Source organism: Crocodylus porosus, unplaced genomic scaffold (genome assembly GCF_001723895.1).
Source record: "Crocodylus porosus isolate Cpor-Errol unplaced genomic scaffold, CroPor_comp1, whole genome shotgun sequence".
Lineage (NCBI taxonomy): Eukaryota > Metazoa > Chordata > Crocodylia > Crocodylidae > Crocodylus > Crocodylus porosus.
In genome coordinates this window covers 187,266,478-187,290,605 of record NW_017728886.1, presented here as the reverse complement: position 1 = coordinate 187,290,605, position 24,128 = coordinate 187,266,478, and the positions used below count along the sequence as shown (strand labels likewise).

The following is a 24,128-nucleotide window of genomic DNA, read 5'->3' as shown; positions in this document are numbered from 1 at the left end:
TGGAAAGTTCTGTTGGACCTGTAATGGATCTCATGTTGCAGTAGGAGTCAGTAAGTGCAAGGTAGAATTTAAGATAAATGGTGCTTGGTTTTCTAATGGTTCCTGGATATCTAACTATTCCCCTGTAGGTCAATTTTCAGGCTATTATTCAGAATGGATGATGTCCCCATGCTGTAATACAGGTGGATTTACTGCATTAGCTGTTCACTATTTTGTGTGTGGAGATAAGGCCTATAAAAATCTTCCCTCTGGTTGGAAAGGTATGCGCTACGTCTCTGCAGCATATCCTGCCTTTACTATTAGGTATCACTTACCTAAAGGAAGAATTCTCAATGTTTGCGAAATTAGAGAAAATCAAAGGTTTTGGGGTATAATGTTCCCCAGCTATGGTTCAGCTTAGCTATGTCCGAGATAAAGAAAGTTGCAGCATCTCTGAAAAAGATTGCTAATGCTACTGCTGATAGTGTTGATAAAATAAATACAGAAATGAAGGAAATAAGGCAAATGACATTGCAAAACCGACTTGGCGTTAGATTGTATACTAGCCAGCAAAGGAGGAGTCTGTGCTTTAACAGGTGAAGAATGTTGTACTTATACTCCCAATAATTCAGAAGAAATCCAGGATTTAAGTAAACATATTTGGAAAGAATCAGCTAAATTGCATGAGTCAGATAGCTGAAATTTGAGTTCTTGGGTTAGCTCTATTTTCAGTTCCTTAGGCTCTATTGTCATTCATAGTTTGTTATTGTTTGTTGTTTTTACTGGAGTATGCCTAGTGTTTATGATAGTACAGTGTTGCAGCACGTGGGAATCCGGCTTCAGCCACATGATGCTCCGGATGGGACGGATTCAGCTGGGTCAGCACCGGCCAGGAAAAGCGGCATGCAGCTGAAGTCGGCTTCCCATGTGCTGCTGGGGACAGGAGGAGCCTGCCCGGGTCTGCACCGGCCAGCAAAAGCGGCGACAGAGCAGTGTGCCGCTCACGACAGGAGAAGCCTGGCTGGAGTGGCAGGGGCTCACCTGAATTTTCTCCCTGCCTACACCAGTCAGTCCCCAGCGGCACATGGCTCCGCCGCAGCTTCTGCTGGCAGTGCCGACCTGGCCGGCCGCCTCCCCTCCTCCTCCCCAGCAGCACGTGGGAATTCGACTTCAGCTGTGTGCTGCTCCGGATGGGAAAGACCCGCCTGGGTCAGCACCAGCCAGCAGAGGCGGCGGCAGAGCCAGGTGCTGCTCAGGACTGACCAGCGCAGGTAGGGGGAAAACGCAGCTGAGCCCCAGCTGCTCTGGCCGGGCTCATCCTGTCCTGAGCAGCATATGGCTACTCCTCTTCCCACACGCACCGCGTCAGCAACATCAAGCTGATGCGGTGCGTGTGGGAACCTTGTCCCTTCCCCAGCCCTTCAGCAGCCATTAGGAAGCTACTGAGGGGCTGGGGGAGGGACAAGGGGTGGGAACGAAAGTAAACAGTGTTTACTTTTGTTTCCCATCACAACACTGCGGGCCTCAGACAAAAGCTTTGTCATTCAGTAATTGGGAATATGCAGGAGTTGAGGGATATGGTCTATAGATTTTTATTTTTCAAGCATTTTGTAGAAATGTATACCAGGGAATATAATTTTTTTACTAAATACTGAAGCGTGGTTCAAAAAAAAACCAAAACCCCAAAAAACCCAGAAAGGCTGATTTTTCTACTGAATTTTCATCCAAGAGAAAGAAGCTCCATGAGAAGGACTTCTCAGATGTTTGGAATATTCTTGGTAATTTTGCAAAAGGAGCAGTGTATAGAATATTAAATGTGTATACCATATTAAGCCTGGGATGTGCTGTCCAATTTTGCAGTGTACTTTAGAAAGCAAATAATAACTTTACAAATAAGTGAGCTAAAATGTAAAGGTCCCCTGGCCTATAAAGGATGCTAACCAAGCCTCTGTAAATTTTCTAAACACATTAGAAAATGAGCTAGGTCATTTTGTAAATAATCAGTTATCTATACAATATGTGATTCTACAAACACTTATGTGGATGGAGAAGTTTGCTCAAGTAAGCAGTTATGTTGAAGTCAAGTGGTTATATTGAACTCTGCATCAGTCTTCCCTTGAAACTTCCTTGTTTCACAGCCATATCTCCCTTGAAGTGGGTGGAATTACTCAAGTAGCCTGCCCCCTGTGAATGCTTACGCCTTTCTCAACTGGTTAGTCAGTCTCTCAGGTGCTACACTACACTACCTTCTGCCTCACCAGACTAAGCATCCAAGTGTCTCTTATATGTACATTTTTGTGGGTTTGCCCCTGCAAGGTTCATGTAACTAGCTGACCAATGCATTACTATCATCAAAGTACTTCAGCAAAAAACATGTGCGAGTAACTTTCTATCTCCTCCTGTGTGCAAACAATATACTGAGAGCTATGTGAGAATGCCTATCATCATACAAAAACTTTAACCAGTACCTGAGTAAGAAATTTCTAAATCAAGAGAAAAAAACATAACAATAATTATCTAGAAGAGAGAACCTGTTGCCAGACATAGGCCCCCCCTCCACACATTACAGGTTTCACATAATTAACTGGTTAATTGTGCAATTGGCTTGAGACCATCTACACATATAGAGTACCTGTCAAGTCATAAAAAGCTTCAACCAACTATGAAGTTAGACCCTGAAAATCATAGGATAATAGTAATAGAAAATTAGAGTCAGAAAGGACCTCAGGAGGTCATCTAGTCCTCAAAGCAGGACCATCCCCAAACTACATAATCCCAGCAAAGTCTTTGTGTTTACCTGGGTCTTAAACACCTCTAAGGAGGAGTTTTCACAACCTCTCTGGGTAGCCTGCTCCAGTGCTTTACTACCCTCCTAGTGAGAAAGTTTTTAATACAGTAAAATCTCTGCTATCTGGTACTTAACCAACGGAAATACTCCATTAACTGTAGTTTCCGCACGGCTGGGGGTGAAGCTTGCATGCAGCAGGTGCTGCTGCCACTCACCACCCTGCCCCTTCACAACTCTGCTGGCTGGATGAGTGGGGGGGGGGAAGGGAGAACAGCTTTTTAACCTCAGCCTTCACAAAAAAACTGTGCGTTAGTCAGACACCTAATAAGAATTATCGGGAGGGGGAAGGGAGAAGCTGGGGGAGGGGTGCAGGGGAAAGCATCTACCACCCTGTGCTGCCACCACATCCCCCTTCCCCTGGTTCCACATTATCTGAAAATCCTGCCAAGTTATTTCAGATAACCAGAGTTTTTATGTAACCAGCAATCCCCTTACCCCAGGGATGCCAGGTAACAGAGATTTTACTGTATCTAACCTAAACTTCCCTTGCTACAACTTGAGACCATTATTCTGTCATCTACTACTACTGAGAACAGTCTAGCTCCATCCCCTTTGTAACCACCCTTCAGGTAGTTGAAGACTGCTATTAAATCCCCCCTTAGTACAAATAAGTGAGCTAAAATGTAAAGGTCCCCTGGCCTATAAAGGATGCTAACCAAGCAACAGATTCCCTGTTTTTAAATCAGAGAAAATGTGGATTTCTCTTTTTAGCAGAGAAATCTGAGCCTCAGCCTCTGAGGCAGCCAAGGCCGGGCTCAGGCTCAGGCTCAAACTCTCCCTTTGCCCCTTGACCATGGAGGTAAGTGGGGCTGTGGGGCAGGGCTGGGGAAGATGGTTGGGGGCTGAAGGAGCAGGGGGTGCTGCCAGTCCCAGGCAGCACATCACAGCTGAGAACAGGGCCAGGGGGTGAGGGCAGGGGTGCCCCTCAGAGGGGGGGGGCTTTGCGTGAAAGTGATACAGGGCGCAGTGTGGTGGTGCCCACCACGCGCAGGCCTCACACATGCCGCCTGGTTGGATGCCCGGGGCGGGGAGAGGGAGGCTGGCATGCGGCCGGAGCACAGCTCTGTGGCTGGCTCTGCAGCCACAGCGAGGGGCGGGGGCTTGGGCTTGTGGGCGGCCCCACAGGCAAGCAGCAGCAGCTTCCTGTGCCAGCAGTGACTGCCACTGCCTACAAAACTTTCTGCTGCTGCCGTAGACCTGTGCTCGGAGCCGTGTGGCCGGTGGCAGCGGCGCAGTGTGGGGTAGTGGTGGCTGCGTGCCGCCCAGCCACCACCATGCTGCTGCTGCCACCTGGCAGCTGGCTGCACGGCTCTGAGCACAGCTCTATGCCAGCAGCAGGAGGTTTTGGAGGCAGTGGCCATCACCGCCATCACGGGCCTCCAGGTAAGTGGCAGTGGTAGCCACATGCAAGCCCAAGCCCACGCCCTCCCCATCCTTCACCGTGACTGCAGAGCCAGACATAGAGCTATGCTCTGGCCGCATGCCAGCCTCCCTCTCCCCCTCCCCCGGGCAGCTGGTTGGGCGGCACGTGTGTGGCCCTCACATGGCAGGCACCACCATACTGAGCCCCGTATCACTTGCCCGCAAAGCCCTCCCACAGAGGGGTACCCCTGCCCTCACCCCTGGCCCTGCTTCCCAGCTGCAATGTGCTGCCTGGGGCCAGCAGCACCCCCTGCTCCCTCAGCCCCCAACCATCTTCCCCAGCCCTGCCCCACAGTCCCCAGGCCCCACTTACCTCTAGGATCCAGGGGCGAAGGGCATGGTTCCGCAGTAGCACCGCTTGCCCACCAAGTCCCCCCACCCTGCATGCAGCCACCACTCCCCCACACCACTGTGGAGCCATGCAGATGGCTGCGGGGCATACCACTGCATGCAAGCCCCCCATTTCACCCCCCGGGCTGGGCGGCACATATGTGGCCCGCACATGGTGGTTGCCACTGCACTGTTGCAGCTGTGCCCCTGCGCCACTTGCCCAAAAAGACATTCAGGTGGCCGTGGGATGGTAGCACAAGGTGCAGTGGCAGAGTTGTGGTGGTGGCCTCCACATGTGAACCTCCTGTTCTTCCCTTTCCCCCGCCTTGCCATGCCTCTTTCCCCCCCACACACACTTACCTGCTGGGGTGGGTGTCAGTGTCTGTGTCTGCATGTCTGTGCATCTGGGGGGGCTGTTGTGAAGGGCATCAGGAGGGCTATTGAGACTGTGGGGGGGAGTGCAGGGCACCAGCATCAGTAGGAGGGCCTGTGGGGGGCCTTTAATTTTTATCCTGGAATTTGGATTTTTAATCAGAGAATCTGCAATTTTTAATCAGAGAAAACCAGGACCTCTGCTCATCACCAGCCTTTTTTGGGCCATTGCCTCTCTCCCCAGGCCTGCCTCACTCCTCTGTATTCACTAGCTTGGCTTTGGGCACCTTGGCTCTCCGACCTCCACTGCCCCTCTCCAGGAAACAGGCTCACCTGCTCCTGTTTCCAGGCCTGTCTGTTCCAAGGTCTGGTTGGTTCCTGGACTCAGTGTTACTTACCCCAGCTTGGCAGTGATCAGGAGCCCTGCTGCCAGAAGCTCCTCCCACACTGGCACTCAGAAGTACACTGCCTGACCAGCTCAGGCCCTGGGCTTTTATGCATCAAGCCCTGTCACCTTCCCATCAGGTGACCATCTCATCAGCCCCCTGCCACACCTTCAGGCTACTTCTCAGGCAGCCTCTCCTTAAAGTGACAGGAGTGCACCAAGTACCCTGTCACACTTTGGACTTCTCCTTATTGAACCTCATGACATTTGGCCCAGTCCTCCAATTTGTCTAAGTCACTGAATCCTAGCTCTACCCTCTAGCATATCTGCTACTACCCCCAACTTGGTATCATGCACAAACTTGCTGATGGCACTCTATGCCACCTTCCAGATTGTTGATGAAAATCTTGAGCAAAACCAGTTCCAGGACCAACCCCAGCCCTAGGACTTGACACCAGCTACCAACTAGACATTGAGCCATTGATTATTGCTCTTTGAACCCAACAATCCAGCTAGTTTTCTATCCATAATCCATTATTCCAGCCCATACTTCCTTAGCTTGCTTGTGAGAATATTGTGGGAGACCATATCAAAAACCTTGCTAAAGTCAAGGTATATCACATCCACAGTCAGGTTAGTCAGGCATGACTTGGCCTTGGTAAATCCATGCTGACTGTTCCTAATCACCTTCCTCCCCTCCAGGTGCTTGGAAATGGATTCCTTGAGGACCCGCTCCATGAACTTTCCAGGGACTGAGATGAGATTGACCTATCTGTATTTTCCCAGATTCTCCTCTTTTTCTTTCTTAAAGACAGGTAATATATTTGCCCTTTTCCAATCATTTGGGACCTCCCCTGATTGCCACGAGTTTTCAAAGATAATGGCCAGTGGCTCTGCAATCACATCAGCTAACTCAGTACCCTTGCATGCATTGCATCGGGCCCCATGGACTTATACACATCCATCTTTTCTAAATAGTCCCCAACCTGTTCTTTCACCACTGTTGGTTGCTCACCTCCTCCCCAAACTGTGCTGCCTTTCTTGTTACCCTGCACGTCCCTTGCTAGCTGCAACTCCAGTTGCACTTTAGCCTTCCTCATTTCATTTCTGCATGCCCGAGCAATTCTCTTATAGTCCTCCTTAGTCATTTGTCCAAATTTCCACTTCTTGTAAGCTTCATAGTTTCATAGTTGGTAGGGTGAGAAGGGACCTAAGCAGATTATCTAGTCCAACTCCCTGCCGTGGGCGGGAAAGGATGCCCCCAGCTAGGTGACTGTCTAGCCTCCCCAGGGTAGGGGCAAGCACCACTTCCCTTGGAAGTTGGTTCCAGCTCCTAGCCGCCCTGACAGTGAAGTAGTGCCTCCTGATATCTAATCTGAATCTACTCTCAGTCAACTTATGGCTGTTGTTCCTTGTTACCCCCGGTAGTGCTCAGGGGAACAGGGACTCTCCCACTGCCTGCTGCTCCCCTTTGGCAAGTTTAAAGGTGGCCACCAGATCCCCTCTCAGCCTTCTTTTGTGGAGGCTAAACAAGTTCAGGTCCTGTAGCCTCTCCTCGCAGGGCCTGCCCTGCTGCCCCTAATCATGTGAGTGGCCCTCCTCTGGACCCTCTTGATGCTGTCCACAGCCCTCCTGAAATGCAGCACCCAGAACTGGACACAGTACTCCAACTACGGCCTGACCAATGTCGCATAGGAGGGGGAGGATCACCTCCTTGGCCCTGCTTGTGATGCATCTATGGATCCATAACAAGGTGCGGTCAGCCTTCCTGACCGCATCCCCACATTGGTGGCCCATGTTCATCTTGGAATCAATAGTGATTCCAAGATCCTTCTCTGCCTCTGTGCTGATGAGAAGGGAGTTCCCCAGCCTGTAGGTATGCTGCTGGTTCTTCCTCCCCAGGTGCAACACCTTGCACTTGTCAGTATTGAAACCCATCCTATTCTCATACACCCACCTCTGTAACCTGTTGAGATCTAGTTGTAGCCTGTGCCTCTCTTCTAGCGTGCTCACTTCTCCCCACATCTTAGTGTCATCTACTAACTTGAACAAGAAGCTTTTCACCCCCTTGTCCAAATTGCCAAAGATGATATTGAACAGTGCAGGCCGAAGACCGAGCCCCGGAGAACCCCACTGCCCACATCTCTCCAGGTCAAAAATGACCTGTCCACCACCACTCTTGGGTGCAGCCCGTGTGATGGCCAGAACCAAAGAAATTAATAAGCAATAAATATGTGCTTCTTGGAGGCATTTGGAACGTTTGTCTAACATGAAGCTTGTATTTTTGTAACCCACAAATGTAACTTGTAACTGTTTGTGGAACTGACTAGGCCTCAAAGACAAAGCTATAGCTGTGAAATTAGCTGACCTAATAGTTCTTTCTCGCTCAGAATTTAGCCATGATGATGATAAAAACGATTCAACTGCCCAGCTTATCTAGTACATTTCAAAAAGGACATCTCAAAAAAGCATAGTCAGAGAGTTTTGAAGGGGCTGGATTTAGGCAGAGTAATGTTAATTTTAAACCTAAAGACGTGTTGCAATTTGCTTATTGGATAAACCCAAGCTTGGGCAGTAACTTATTATAATAATTTCTAATACCTATTAACCCCATAGGATAACAGCTATAAAGCAATATTATGAATGGCTATATAACTAAAAAATTAGCATAATTAGAATATAAAAGAACACATGCACCCTTGGGAAGGACGGAACAGAAGGGTCACTGCTGTCCCATACCCCACGGATCTCTCTTACTCCCTGTGACAGTGAAGACCAGATCCTGACTGAGGGGCTTCCACCGGTATCCTTCAAGCAGCCCAGTTCAGAGACGTCTGACTTCGCTGATTCTACTTGCTGTGCATCTTCTAACCGAGGGACTATTGATAAGTTACTAACCAAGTGGGAACTCTTGGTTAATTTATCTGTTTTCTTATCATTGTCAATTTTAATCTGTATTGTTATGTTGTCTGCTTATTAGCTTAACCTTTTTATTAACTATTATATATGCAAACTATATCTTTTGTTGTCATAAGTAAAATTCATTCCTTTTTGTAAGTGAAACTTGTCATTTCTTTCCTTTCCAACATCACCTTCTCAATCCTGAACCAAAAAGCCCAGTGGCTAATAAAGTTGCAGTGCTCAGTCAGTCTGCAACTAAACTGATATTAGTTCAGGCCTGTCAGCCAATTTGTGACCCATCTGACTGTGTAGGCATTGACACCACAAATGCCTAATTTTTTAATGAGGATGGGGTAAGAGACAGTGTCGAAGGCCTTCCTAAAGTCCAGAAAGATTACGTCCACCGCAACACCTGCGTTCAAGGCTTTTGTGACCTGGTCATAGAAGGCCACCAGGTTGATCTGACAGGACCTGCCTCTAATGAACCTAAACATAAACTCCCCTGCTGGCCCCTTGCAGATATGCTCCTGGAAAGTTTTCTCAAAGAGCTTCCCCAGGACTGAGGTAAGATTTATGGGCCTATAGTTTCCTGGGTCCTCTTTCCTTCCTTTTTTGAAAATGAGGACCACATTGGCCCTTTTCCAGTCATCAGGCACCTCACCAGAGCACTACAAGTACTTGTAAAGCGTGCCAGGGTCCTGAAATGACCTCTGCCAGTTCCCTAAGCACTCTGGGGTGGAGACCGTCGCTTCCTTCTTGTGTTTCAGCTCATTGAAAAATTTCCTGCTAAACCAAGCTGGTCTTCTGCCATATTTGCTAGTCTTTGTACATTGGGATGATTCATCCCTGTGCCCTCAGTAAAGTTTCTTTATAGTATAACCTGCTCTCCTGGACTCCTTTTCCACTCAGACTGGCCTGCTCATCAGATCCCTAAGTAAGTTGAAGTCTCATGCATCTTATCCTCCTGGTACAGTATTCTATAGCAGACATTCATCACAACATCACCCTTGTTGCTCTCCCCTCTGACCTTAATCCAGAGACTTTCAATAGGCTTGTCTCCAGTTTCATACTGGAGCTCTTAGCAATCATACAGTTCTTTTACATAAAGAGCAGCTCTTCCTCCTCTGCCTGCCCTTCCTGAACAGTTTATACTCATTCCTGACAGTGCTTCAGTCATGCAAGCCATCCCACCAAGTCTCTGTTAATCAAATTGAATCTGTGACTGTGCAAGGACTTCCAATTCTTCCTGCTCATTTCCCAGGCTCTGTGCATTCAAGTACAGACATCTGAGGTAACCAGCCAATTGCCCTGCTTTCTTCTCTTGCCCACTTCTGGTTGTGCTTTTTCCAGGTCATCCCTGCTTTCCAACTTACCTCAGGGTTTTGGTCTCCTTCCTCTGGTAAACCTAATTTAAAGCCTTCCTCACTAGATTAGTGAGTCTGTCTGCAAAGATTTTCTTCCCTTCTTCATCAGGGGTATCCCACCTCTTCCTAGAAATCCCTCTTCTTGAAACAACATCTCATGGTCAAAGCCAAAGCCCTGCTGGCATGAGGTAGTAGTCAGAGGGCTGGATGAGTCTCGGTAATCCTTCCATGACATCTCAGGTCTGGGCTCTAGGAAAGCAGAGGTCCTCCCAAGACAACAGGTTGAGCCAGCAGATCAGGGCAGCGGTCAGTACACATATATACAAGCTTTAATTTGCACATGTAGCAGGGTCTCCCCCTGCAGGGCTCCCAGCCTCAGGGGTGCACCATGCCCAGCCAGAGCTGGGAGTTCCACAGCTGAAGGGGCTCTCAGCCCCAGCAGCTAGTGACTGGGTCCCACCATGTAAAACACCCAAGGCTCAGAGATCACAGCAGCTGTCTCAGCTCCCTATGGGAGCTTGCTCCTTGCAGTAAGACACAATGGGAGCTAATGCACAATCCCAGAATTGTAACGTAGATCCCACTGCATCTTTACCTACACATGTAGAAGCATCCTTATATATACACATTTGTTTGTAATCAATTTATTGCACAAGATATTTCATCATAACCCAACAAGAGAAACTACAGAAACTCCAAGAAATATCTGTCACGCTATTACAATAATATCTGATTCTCAAAGAAAGGAATACCAGTCTCCACACATCACATACCAGTATCCTATTTGGAGTGCCAGGATTCCCCTTTCTCCCATCCTATCCCCTCTGTAAAAATTAGCCTAGCTCCTTTCGCTTTCCTTCATATCCAAACTTGCTGTGGAACTCTGCTTCATTCTTCCGCTACAGAGCATAACCTGTCCAATTATTATCTGCTCTGGTCTGCAGAGCTCTTCCCATGATCTCTGAGATCATGTACAGCACACAGTAGACACTGCTGCTCCTAAATCCTCCACGACCGATGCATATCCAACCTCTTCTTGAACACCTCCAATGAAAGAGATTCCACAACTTCTCTAAGCAATGTATTCTACTGCCTCATTGTTTTAACAATAAAGATGTATCTGACAGCCAATCTAAACCTGCAATTTCAGGCCATTACTGTGTGTTCTAATTGTTGTTTGTCCATGGCAGTCATAAATAAATTACTCCAGCCACAAGTGGGGGAAAGTACTGCCAGACTGACAAGCATGGAATATATTGTAAACCTAAAGTAAAACTATACATTCATTGCCATTAGCAGATTAAAGAAAAAGTAACTTTAGATGTATATCACCAGATTCAACACGTCTCACATCTTGTCCCCTCTTTTTAAAAATGACTACAGCATAACACAGACTGCAAGATTCGCAGGGAGCTTGCATTTCCAGTTTCTGGGTAAAGCCCATCGCCTTTCTGATAGCTTCCCTGAGAATGTGCTGTACTGACTATTGTGTCAGGTTCTTATTTATGTTTCTTTCCTGGGTAGTGGCTAAGGGGGGTGGCCTTTAGAGGAGGTGAGGAGATGGCCTTCCTTCCTCCATAGCCTTCTCCATGTTAGATTCAAAGGTGTCCTCACCAAATGTAGGTTGCTCAGCATTAATAGGTCCTGGCTGGTCAAGATTGCCATTTTCTTGTGTAGCACTATTGGTCATCACTATAAGTTACAAAACTGATGGTTCAACAAAAGGTGGGGCTCCAACTGTTGCTTCTGTGCTCTGTTTGGTAGTCACTCCTGTGCTCTTTTCACAGATAAACAAGAGTCCATCAGCATTTCCATGTGCCTTTGCTCTTTTTTATTTAATGTCATAAGTGTAACTAGCTAAGAAAAGACCAGTGTTGAATATGTGCTGCATTTATCCCAGCTGACACTCCTTGACAACTAAGACTAAAGATTGGTGATCTGTAATCAATGTAAGCTTTCTCCCATATAGTATTGGTGAAATGTTTTCACTCCAACACCAGAATTAAAGCTTTTTTGTCTGTCTCTGCATAATTCCATTCTGTTGCTGTAAGTGATTATGATAGACATGCTATGGGTTGGTCACAGTCATGGCATGTGATATAACAGCTCCAATGCCATATGAAGACGTATCATATGCTAGCTTGATAGACAATGATAGGCCAAAGTGAACAAGTACCCCACCAGATACGACCAGCATTTTGCTTTGAGAGAGCTTTCTGACACTTGTGACCACACCCATGTGTGGTTCGTTTGCAACAAACAACAGAAAGGATACAGTACAGTTGCTGGGTTTGGTAAAAATCTACTAAAATAATTGATAAATCCTAGAAAATATCTAAGTTGTGAAGCACCTTTTGGCTATGGGTCTTCCAGAACTGCTTTAATCTTAAAATATATGTAATCTTAAAAATGTATGTGTTCTTGGAATACCCTGTAATACTAGATCCATTGCTCACTGCCATATAGCAGGAACAGAGGCTATACCAAATATTAATCTATTATACTGGTATAACACTTTCTGTGTATTTATGTTAAAATAAACATTTGAATCTCCATCTCTAAGTAAACTTTCACTAAAGCAATTTTGCAAAATCTCTATCCCCCAGCTAATGTGGAAAAGTATCTTCAATTTGAGGTAGAGGATATTTAGAAATTATCAGTACAGGGTTTACAGTAACCTTAAAGTCCCCCCTCACACTGTACCACATTCTTTTACAATTGAAAAAGAATGCAGTACACAGTATGCCCCATTCACTCTGATCTACTTTTGAAAGTACTTTTGAAACTCTTTCTAAGCTTTATAATTCTGCATCTATCTTGGCACACAGAACGTAAGGAACTGGATGAGCTTTGTGAAACTTGGCCTAAATGTTTTCATCTATCATTATCCTAGCTTGGAAATTTTTTAAGTTTCTATGTCTTCCCTGAACAATTTGGAAGCCTAGTGCAACAACCCTTCTAATTGATGTTTAAGTTTTTGCAGGGGTCTCTGAAAGTGCCTGCAGCATCTTTGCACAATTCTAATCCAGTGGAATCTCTTAACCATTCACAACCCCACAGAGCATTTCCCTTCTTTCAATGACATGTAAGCTGAAGAGGTGCTGCTTATTGTTACAGTCTACCAACACTGATCCTTTAGTATAATTTTCTCTACTGTGTATGTTTTTAACAGCACTGGTATCTTCCTTAATTTTGTTTTTTTAGAATTTGTTCACAGCCTGAATACAAGATAACAGAAACTGTATTCAACTTCATTTTAAGGGTTTTCCCAGAAACCCATGGTGAGCAAGTGTGCTGCCAGGCTGGGAGGCACAAAATATATTGTGAACATTAAATAAAACTAAGCATGCACTGGCATTAGCAGATTCAACAGAAGGTAACTTTAGATTTACATGTGCAAATTCAGCATATTCACATCTCATATTGCTCTCTGCAACAAAGGAGAAAAGAGGTTTTCAATTTTCTTTATGGCAGTCCTTCAGATATTTGAATATTGTTATCATGTCCCTCCTTAATCTCCTTTTCTGAAAGCTCAACATTCTTAGTTCTCTCAACCTCTTTATCGTAGTCCCCTGAAGCCCCCACCCCAACCTTTTTTTTTTGGCCCAGCTTTGGACCCTAGTTTCTTGTAAAGGAAAAGCACTTCATAGTTTCAGCCCAGGCCCTAGCGGACAACTGAACCTAGTCCAGAACTGAAAGCAGAAATTAAAACAGACAGATCACATTTATAAATTGTGGGGCAATAGTGGAAGGATTATTCAAACTGTTGGGCATATTTCAGCCTCTCGTAAATAACTGTAGCACATCAGAGAGACCAGTACACTGGGGAATCGCACAGTATCTAGAATTGTTCAGAGCAGGTCTACTCTAAATTTTGGTGATTCTACACCACAGAGGAGAGTGCATCTAATATGTACTTGCCACTACTGTTTATGCTTATATTTATTATCACTAAATTTGACACCAATTTAGGGAGAAGGTCTCTAACAAAAAGTAAAAGAATCACTAGACTGCCTTAAAAGCCTATTTAGGAGTATATATTAAATAGACTAACAAGAATTAAATCATTTGTTTTAGTTTGCACAAGAGAGTTCATTTTCATGTAAATACTTAATCCCCTAAACAGTGGTGACATCTCCAAGTATCTGTCATGGAACTGAACAAAAGATGGAATGGTCTGAGAAAGATATCTGAAGGTTTGATATCTTAAGCAAATGAGATATTTGTCTTTCAAAGTGAGTATGGATTTTCACAAAAGTAACCTGGTGAAACTTCACAGGAGAAGGCAGAGACAGCATTATCCTTTTCACATTCAACTCATCTTTAATTTGATTCACAAAGTAGCCAAGTCACTGACTCTAGATGGAGCTATGAATCCCTTTAAGCCAGACAGAGAGCAGAATGTTGGCTGCCTACATAAAGCAGGGTTAATTTTGATATACAAGGTAAAAAAACCAAAGAGAGTCATGAGTAACAATTGAAATTAATATGAAAAATGGCTTACCTAGCCGGACGAGATACTGGATAGTTAAAAGAATCATGTTCTCCACAGTTAGTAACTGACTGCCAGTCAAACCCAAAAGATCCAAATCCTTGTTCTCTAGCTGTGGACTCTTGTAACAATTTACCAGCAAGGGACTTACTACAATGTCCCCAACATTTCCATAGAAATAGGGTAAAGTGCCATAACCTTCAAAAATAAAAGCACTCAAGTTACTATGCAAAAATCTTGTGACTGCTATATTCTGTAACATCTACTTGAAGCCACATAGCAAATCATGGGCCATCACCATGACCAGACTTGACATTACAATTGAAGAAAATCAGATATATAATATAGGGCAAACCAGCATTGGCATGCGTCAATTCAGAACAGCACAAAAACAACTGCAATTATCTTCCTCCCACCAGGAGGGTAATTTTTTTTGTTACCGACAGACAAAAATTTAAGTCGTCTCCTCAGTTCTTATCACGATCCTTTAGGTACAAAACACTCACATTTCCAATAATGTAGTATCCAAACTCTGTGCAGCTATGGTACCTCAATCTTAATATGATAAAAGCAGTGCGAATTGAAGCAGATGATATTTCAAATACTGCTGTATTGCTTTGATCAATATGACTTCTTATCTGCTTTTAAACTCTACTCTTGTGAACAGATTACACAAACATCAGCTACTGACAGAAGCTTTTTCTGTATGGTAAAGTATGACAGACAGAAGAGACTAGTTCTTTTCTCCAAAGAACATTTCTCTTTTAAAAACATATTCTCGGCAGTGTTTGGTAGACCCATCAATGTTGGTACATCTGGTTCTGTGCTATTAATAGGACACTATTTTCCAGGGACACTAACGTTTAGCCTAACAGAGGTTGGCCCTGGCAACTCTCCAGGAACCCAAAGGCTGTACTTAATTTGCACTTAAACTGAAATGACTTCAAGCACTGCCGTCTTTAATAAGGAAATGCAGTCTTGGAAATTACAGAATAGTATTCTGGGGCCCAGGATTTCTCCAAATTGTGTTCCCATAAATGAAAAAATATAAATGAACTATAATCCTAACCTTGCACACTTTACTCATGTAAGGAGCCCATTAAATCTCATGTTAAGGACTACTTGCTCAAGTAAGAACTTGTGTGAGTGCTTTCCGTCTACTTGTTCATAATTCATTCTAGGGATCATACTGGCATATATGTTTCTGTTATACTCAAGGAGCTTTACACAAGGACAAAGGATTGCACTGAATTGAACAGACATGAAACTGCCTTTTGAAATGACACCAATTTCTAATCTTAGATTTTACAGACATGAAACTGCCTTTTGAAATGACACCAATTTCTAATCTTAGATTTTAAAATTTTACTTGGGCATCACATCTCAAAAGGAGTTATTTACATTAGAAGTCATGTTTTTAAAGTAAAAGTAATATTCTTATACAGGCTATTAATAATGTACCTTGTACAGGTAAAAAGTTTTAAAACTCTGATTTAGGTTTTATAATTTGCACTGATTTTTATTTATATTACCCTGTACTCTGGGAAAAAGCTAGTCAGGTTTTACTTTTAACTGGTCACTTCAAACTAAATTTTCATTTCTGTTTCTCATGCCGTAGCACAGAGCTGCAGAGTTGCAAACACTGCAGAGGAGTATACATTTGTTTTCCATTTGTTTTTATTTTAATTCCTTAGAAATACGTTTATTCTTAAATTTTTTTGAAATCTTTATAACAAAACCAAAATTGAGGGTAAATGTCGACTCTTGTGTATGTCAGGTCTTACTCAATTATTCAGATTACTCTATTTTTCATCATAAGAATTGCACAATTAACACAGGATGTCACTGACAGTCTTAAGAAACACAAGGACCCCATGCTGCACTGATGGGCTCAGCGTAAAACAGAGGTTTCAGTGCTACAAAAAATTCTATTTATTCAAGATGCAGAGTGTTATTCACAGTGTGAGGCTTACCTATCAGAATCACTGGTCTGACTCCTGAGTTATTCAGCAGGTTTTCAGGAACTATTACAGTCTCCCCTGCAGGGATGGGTTGAGGCTGTAAAATTCCAGTTAACATTGATTGAGGAACTGGGACTGACAAAAGGGGCTCTATAAAATAAAGAAAGAAAAACTTCCATTACTAAAAGTCTCATACTGTGATTTGGCCTTATGAACAAATAAAAACACTACTACAGATCACTAACTGCAATAAAATTCAAAATACTTTTGCACTTCCTTGTATAGTTGCAAGGAATTTAAATTAAGAACCAATATCCTTCCTTTGCCTCATCCCTAAAGTAAAACTTTATTTCTTTCTGACTACTGTATTGTTTATAGAAGAGGGAGATGAAAACCTAGATTTGAATATGCATGACTACCAAAGCCAAAAGCTAGGCTAAAAGTATTTACACAGGTCATCTTTCAGTGCTACCTGTCAACACAAAGAAGGGGGAGACCTTGCTAACTTTTCACCTACAACAGGTTAATTAAAAAGCCAAAGCACAGGCCAAAACCTCAAAGCTATTTCTATACCATCTCACACAGTTCTGAAGTAATGAAGACAAAAACTAGGCTTTAGTTGTGAAAAAAGCAACTGCATTTTTTCAAAAGGAAAAGGAAGCACAATGCCTCAATTTTTGTAATCAGTTAAGTATTAGCCATAGCTGCCTCTCTCACAGGAATGTTACAAGCTGTTTAAAGTAACAGATTTTGCAGTCATCTGTTGAAAGGTGCTATAAACTGTATTTTTTTTAGTTGTTTTTGTTTCTAGAGCCTTAACTTAGAACTTTCAACAGCAGAACAAAAACAACAGGGACCCACCAAAAATCTATGCAACTAATGCAACATGAGGCATGTAACACGCAAGTAAAGAGCAATATAAGTGGTAAGATGTCTTTTTAATGGCATATTGTTTGATCCTGAGCAAATAAATAACTTAAAAGCAAAAATTCTGCAACAAGGACCACTGATTCTGGATGCCCAAAAAGACAGGCATGCCCTGATTTCAGGTGCTGGCTTGGATGGATTAGGATTTACTAAAAGGGGGTGTGGCACACTGCCCTTCAGACCATGGAAGAATGGGGCAAGGCATGGCTGGAGCCCCTAGGTAGACAGGGGACACTAGGAAGCCAGGCAGGGAATAGGCACACAAAAGTGGGCAGGACTAGAAGCTGGAACTTGTATGGCACCACTGCTGTCCCCAGAGGTGCTTGTCACTTTGTGCAGCTGTTTAACACAGCCCCCAGACAGAGCAGGGCAGGAGCAGTATGGGGGCTCCTCAGGCATTTATAGACATGCTCTGGGGGCAGGGTGCTTTAATTAGTAAGGATCCGAGAGCCACACTAATTAAAAGCACCCACGGCATCTCATGTATCAGTGTACCTACGCTGAAAAATGCTGGCAAGGCACTTCAAACTAAAGCTCATTGAATGAGTTTTATTTTGAAGCACCCTGCTGCCATTTTTCAGTGTGGGGATGCTGATACACATGACACTGGAGTCTGCTGGAGCATAGTAATTACCACGCTCCAGCAGGCTTGATTAATCGAGTCTGCCCCAACATGCTGTAGTTACAGCATGTCGAAGCAGCCTCCCTGCATGTGTGTAGGAGCCCCTCCTGCACCCAGTCAACCAGGAACAGCAGCAGCAGAAGGGGGCTGTACCACAACAACTCCCTTGGATCTGCCCCCAGGGCCTAAGCCCCAGCCATTCCCACTGATTCTTTTTGGAGCTGTCGATACCTTGCACCTCTAAAACTTAGGTTCAAACTGAAAAGCCAAAAAACTGATGCTCTCAAAATCCTTGTTACTATTGACAATTTGAGCCTAACTTTGTCTCAGCTTCTTTCCTTTAAAATAAGATAAACCACTCCCCTTTGTAAGCCCCCTAAGAGCAAAAACTGAAAAATGTTATTGTGACAAGTAGTTACATTAAAAATGTGTATATTTAGTATATAATCCCACCTTTTATCCCACCAATGGATAACATCACATGTCCTTGTCAAGGCCCTAGGGATTCACTAGACGTCTTGCTGTCAAGGCAGAACTGCACCCAGCTGAAGATGACTTGGCGGGACATTCAAAGCAGCCAACATTATGTTTATATAAAGTCCTTTTTTTCCTGTGGGGAAGCTGAGCATGCTGTTTCTACCACATGTGGTACCTGCCTGAAACTAACAACTCCAAGTTGAGGAGCAAAAGAAATTTTACGCATTTGTATCAAAAAGTCAAAAGTCTACCAGAGCCTCATGGCCCAGTAGGCTAGGACAGTTAAGGCACACCACTTTCCACAGTCAATGGCATACAAGGCAGTGCTGTGGTTACCACCACATCCAACAGATGTTGACCTTCCTGTCTGAATGACCAAGGTACTCAGATGACTTGAGGTTGCCTTCAGCCCAGGTTTGGAGACAAAGCAAGATGCCTTAGCTGTTCTTTCTCTATACTCTTCTATATTGGTAGACTTACACGCACATACATATAGCTACCCTTGCAACCTAGCATTTTTATTACTACCACTCTCGTTATACCTTTTCCTGTCCCATTAATTGCTATGCTTCTTTTTGTCTCATCTCAAATTAGGGAGCAGAGGGCTTAATCATCACTGCTGCTTGTAAAGGGTTGAACAAATTAAGGCCCTTATCCTTAGCAAGGCTAGTTACTTCTTCATGGAAGTGATGAAGTGTTTTGTGCAACTGTTCAGAGCTGCATTCCTAAGCCTTTGTGCCGGCTAAGCACAGAATTTGTACAAACGTTAATCAAAAGGAAATGTACAGAATTAGTTAAGCCTTACCTGTCCTTGCTAGAGGCCGAATTGTAGGAACAGGTACAACCAAACCAGGAGGGGGCACTGGTGACCCAGGAGACCATCCCCTGTGTCGTTTCTTTGGTGGTCCAGAACTGGACATTGATGCTGAGAAGAATGAAAGAAAAACATTATTCAAAATACCTTCCCACACCCATTGCCATTCAGGGACTTAAACCCTTGGTTGGGTTCTAATCACAAGCTACTTTTACACTGGTATAGGTGGTCTAATATTAGTACTCTATTCTGCATTGTAATCTGAGGAATGCTAACAGCTATAATAAGGAGTCTATCATTATCATCCACCATCATGCCAGCAACCTACAGCATTTCAAAGCATGAGTTGTAAAAGTAATTATAGTGGAAAAGAAAACAAAGTTATACTTTTCAGATTCAATAGCAAATGCAGTTTAAAATGAAATAGCAAAAACTCAGAGCCATTCTGTACCCTGGTCTCCAGCAGCACAACCAGGGCTGGGGGAAGTTGAATGAGGTATAGGCCGAGAGAGTGTAGAGCTCATAACATTATTCCTTCCTCCACTGTTGTTTCCATTAGCAACATCAGAGGCACGTAGTGACAGGGGAGCTGAATAAAATAAATACAGTAGAGCTTTAGACAATCCTTAAACAAACCAAAGGATTGTAGAATATAAAAAATATTAATTGAACAAAAAGCATAAGAAAAACAATGAATCCACTTTTATCCAGGGGCAAATCTCATATGGCTTTCAGGCAGAGAGGTAATAGTTTTCTTTTAAGTTCACTGACCAAATTGTCAGGTCTGAGGGCCAGAATAGTACCCATGATGTGGATAGTAACAACAGAATGGGAACTGCATGGAGAGAGTTAGGGGTGTAGTGCTGCCTTCTTTTCCTTTCCTCCTGATAAAGTGTTCCATTAGTCCCAGCTACTGAACAGACAACTCTCAAGCTCACCAGCCCTCCTAGATAGCAAATGATTACCTGTAGCAAAAGTCTTTCCTACAAGCTGCACAGACAAAGCCAGTGGTTTCACTATGTTCTTGTTCCGGGACAGATCTTGAGTTCCACTTAAATTAATGGCAGAAGAGGATTTTGTTGGACTAAATACAGAGGAATCTGCAAAAGAGGTTGTTTTAACAAAGTAACTCTGTGAAAAGAAATGCATCTATTTGTACAGCCCTAAGAAATTATCAGCCAAGTGATTTTCTTAGAAATGTCAAATAAATAAGCTTACATTTCTATACAGTCTTTTCTCCCAGGAGCTAATGCTGCAGCTCATTATTTAGCACCTACATACCTTTCACCTTCAGAGAACTTTTAAAATATCACCTAGTTCAGTGGTTCTCAACTTTTTAGACTCAAACCACCACTCCAAATGTTTCCAGAATCTAGCAGCACCCCCATTAAAAAAAACCTATTATGAATATGTTTGAATACAAACATCATACTGCTATTAACAAATGTGTTATTAATTGATTGGATAATCATATTATATTCACCCCTTTGGACTGATGACAGGAAGTGTTCCCCTAGCTGTGCCTGGTCCAGCACATGTTTGCACACAACACAGACTCCCCACACACAGAACCAGGTCACTGATGGAGATTGGGAACTACTGATCCAAGTTCTTCCTAACAGTTCTTCTCCCACCCCCAACTCCAGCTCTAGGGCTGTCAGAGATAGAGTTGGGGGACACCCGGGTGACAGGGAAGTGCCAGACTACACATCTAGCACATAGGGAGTGCTGAGAGGTGAGAAGGGCAGGGACTGGGCTAAAGGACACATGAGGTCAAAGATGGGAGAGAGGGCAGGCCAACAGGGTGCTGTGGTGCAGTCACTGTCACAGCCACCACAATCAGGCAGAACTGCATCGCATGCCTCCAGCAGAGCCAGATCAGGAAGTGGCTGTGGTAGAAGCACCTGCTCTTTCCACAGCCCTTTTCCGTCTGACCTGGCATGATGCCTTCCAGAAACAGAGGTGTGCAGGGCAGGTGGAACTGTCCTACATGCTTCTGTTTTCAGGAGGCGCATTGGAGCCTAACGGAGAAGTGGCTGCAGCAGCAAGGCATGCCTGCCTGCATTACATTATAAAGGCAGGTACGCCACTTTTGCTGCAGCTGTTCCTGGTTTGGCTCTGATGTGCTGACTAAAAATGGGGGCAGATGAGGCAATTTCAGAAATGCCACCGCTACCAGGCAGAATGGCTTGGCTCACCTCCATTTTCAGGTGGTGTGTTGGAGCTGAACTGGGAAGGGCTGCAGCAGAAGCAGCATGCCCACCTGCACAATGTAAGGCAGGTGCTTCCTCCTGCTACAGCTGCTTCTCAGCTCAGCTCTGACATACCTCTTGAAAACATAGTGGTGGCAGTAGTGCAGCACTCATGTCAGGTTCTTTCAGCACCCCAGGATGCCACAGCACCCTGAGAAGCTCTGGGTTAGATCTTCCTCACACTAACTCTCTATGGATTAAGCACGTAAACATGATTATCCTCTTTTACAAAAAAACTCAGGCGACTTTCCCAGAATATCATAGGGGGCCAATATCAAAACTAAAGCATTCCTAATTCTATGTCTTATCCACAAACTACTAGACACACCTCCCTCAAAGCACTTTACAAAGGTGAACAACTGTTGCTATTGCTATCTGAAAGCTGGGGAAACTTTGATGCAGAAGGATTAAGTGAACTGACCTGTTCTATAGAGCAAATCAGTTGTACAGCTAGGAAATGAGCCCAGAACCTTCACATTGAGAGCCTTGCTCTAAATATAAGGTATTTAATCTCTGTAGTTGAATTCAAGTCATACTCCACACTTTGGATGTTGGTGCACTAACAAACATAAATTCTTGTGACCTAACAATGAACTTTTCTTCTGAAAGAATATTAACTACATTTCACTGAGTGAATTAATCTGCAACAAGTGAGCAGAGTATGCTAGATCCCACCTACAGATGTCCTAGTAAAATAGCCAGTGACAGAAAACAGAAGGTAAAGAACATTACCACCTTGATCTGCCAAAATAAAGTACCCCAAAGCAACACATTAATAGAAGAACAATGTGGGGAGGAGGAGGAAGGCTTTTTTGCCAGCTGGAATAAGCAAGGTAGAGAATAGGGAAGGATCTCTGCTGCTGCTCCAGCAGAATTACTTGTCCCACTTTCATAGTAAACATGCCAAACAGCTAACTAGTCAACACAGGGTCAGAGGCTCCAAAGAAATCTGATACTACATCATTAAATATAGTGTTACAAGCTAATCTCTAAGTGTCTCCTTTAGCCCATAAAGCTGTGTCATCCACTCTGCAGGGCTCCCCAAATTTTCAAACTGGCCCCACCAGTTTGAAAGTTTGACAGCAGGGAAGTAGTGGCAGTGTCAATTGCTCCTCCTCTGCTGATTAAAATCTCTGGACCTGTGGGGAGCTCCTGCAGACCGGAGACTGTGGCCCTGCATACGAGATTGGGCATGCAGGACAGAGGTGATGTGGGGACCAAGCTGAGTGCACAGGCCCAGGCCAAAGCAGAGTGGGATCTGATCCAGGCATGCAGAACCCAGCCGTGTGTGGGATCTGGCCTGTGGGAAAGAGCACCACTATCCTAAGGGATTTTTTCTATGTCAATAAATCCATGTCTCTAGCTTTTATATAAATTTTAGAAATGGACATGTTTATGTGTATGTGTTCATGTGCGTACATACACATATACTTATCTAGCTATATCTGTGTGTGCTTTTGTCTACTTAAAAATCCAAGTGTATGTAAGTAGAGCTGACAGCACCAACTATTAAGGCTGCCAAATGCTTCCCTTTTTAAACCCTATTTATTACCCTGGAACTTTACCAGACTTTAACTGTTTGGGCTGTAATTTTCCATGCCAAGTATCTGAATTATTATTTTGTAAAATTTCAGCTAAAAAACTTGGTCACTTATGAGAATGAGGCTGAGGGGAATTGGGGGCGGGGAGGGGGGCAGGGAAGAAAGGCGTATTGTCTTGCCAGAGTTAGAAAAAACTCTTGAGGCAATTATTTTGAAAAGCTGTAATGCTCCTTTCTTCTAGTTTGGAACAGAGACTTCATTTTTAGGGGTTTTTTTGTTTTTGCCAGGGGGTGGAGGAAGGGGGAAGGGTGTGTTCTGTGTGTTGGGGGTATGCCTTTTGCTAGCTTTGTGAGAATTTGTCCAAACTTTACCAAGTTTTTTAAAATAAATTACTGTTGGCACAAGTTCCATATAGGCTTCTTCCATTTTTTTGCAGCAAAAATTGCTGGAGATTCTATTTTCACTGGACTTATGTGACCCCATTACAGCTTCTGCAGCTGACTGGCTGTTCATGTGCCAGTCCTACAGAAGGACTAAATATGTTCCAGTCCAGAGAGGCTCAGCCGTCTTGGCTATAATGTTTGCTTCCAACTGCTCTGAGCCAGGCACCAGAATTGAAAGCAATGAGCCCAGCTTCTCCTATGCTCCTTGCAGCCACCCACACAGCCTGAGTGAGGAAGCCATTTCATTCAAATGCAGAGGTGGAAGAGAACAATATTTGCTCAGTGCAACCTGTCTGGAGAGAATGGGACTGGAAGGGTATACTAGGACTGGCTGGTCAAGAAGACTATGACTGGGAACTGTGGGGAGGAAAGGCATGCTGGACAATGAGGACTCAACTGGGAGGAAATTCTGAGATTTGATCAGGAACTGGGACTTAGGAGGCAGCAGCAGACACTGGTAGTTGGTGGATGTGGAAAACAGGACACAGAATGATGGAGTAAAGTGTGGATGAGGGAGAAATGAGATGGATCTGGCAAGTAGTTAGGTTACTAGGGTAGAGAGACTGGCATAGACAAATGTTCACTTGGAATGATTTCAGGAGCGAACTGCTGATGGGGAGCGCACAGCAGCTGTTACACTCTTAACTTCTACCTGTGCGTAAACAAGCCTACAGCCTTATAAGAGGGCTACAGATGACAAAGCAGAGTTAGAGTTGGAGTAGATATAAATGTGGCAAAACACTACAGGTCCTTAATGGTACGATTACAGCATGAAAGGCTATTGCATGGTCTGGAGAAGTGGCTCTTACTCCCAGTGAATGCTCTGAGTGAACACTACTCAGTGCTCTGACATGCAGGAAGGGTAGGACGCAAGAGACTTAGGTTAGATACCGTGTGAAATGTATTGTTTTTTCTCATTTTCCCCCCAAAATAAAAATCTATGAAATTATACACCAAGCTGCACTAAAAAGAGGATGTTCAAGGCTGCGAAGTTAAGC

At 44.2% G+C, this 24,128-nt stretch overlaps 1 protein-coding gene across 2 annotated transcripts in view; it reads right to left on the bottom strand.

The window, feature by feature from the left end:
- Positions 1–24,128, bottom strand: part of GREB1L (growth regulation by estrogen in breast cancer 1 like) — a 229,529-nt gene that overhangs the window by 53,464 nt on the left and 151,937 nt on the right. For both annotated transcript variants that reach the window (XM_019546864.1, XM_019546862.1), the window contains 5 exons: positions 19,860–19,994; positions 19,346–19,483; positions 18,886–19,005; positions 16,067–16,204; positions 14,106–14,291 (listed from right to left, as the gene is read on the bottom strand). In XM_019546864.1, coding sequence (XP_019402409.1) covers positions 14,106–14,291; positions 16,067–16,204; positions 18,886–19,005; positions 19,346–19,483; positions 19,860–19,994 — 717 coding nt within the window. The remainder of the gene's footprint in view (positions 1–14,105; positions 14,292–16,066; positions 16,205–18,885; positions 19,006–19,345; positions 19,484–19,859; positions 19,995–24,128) is intronic.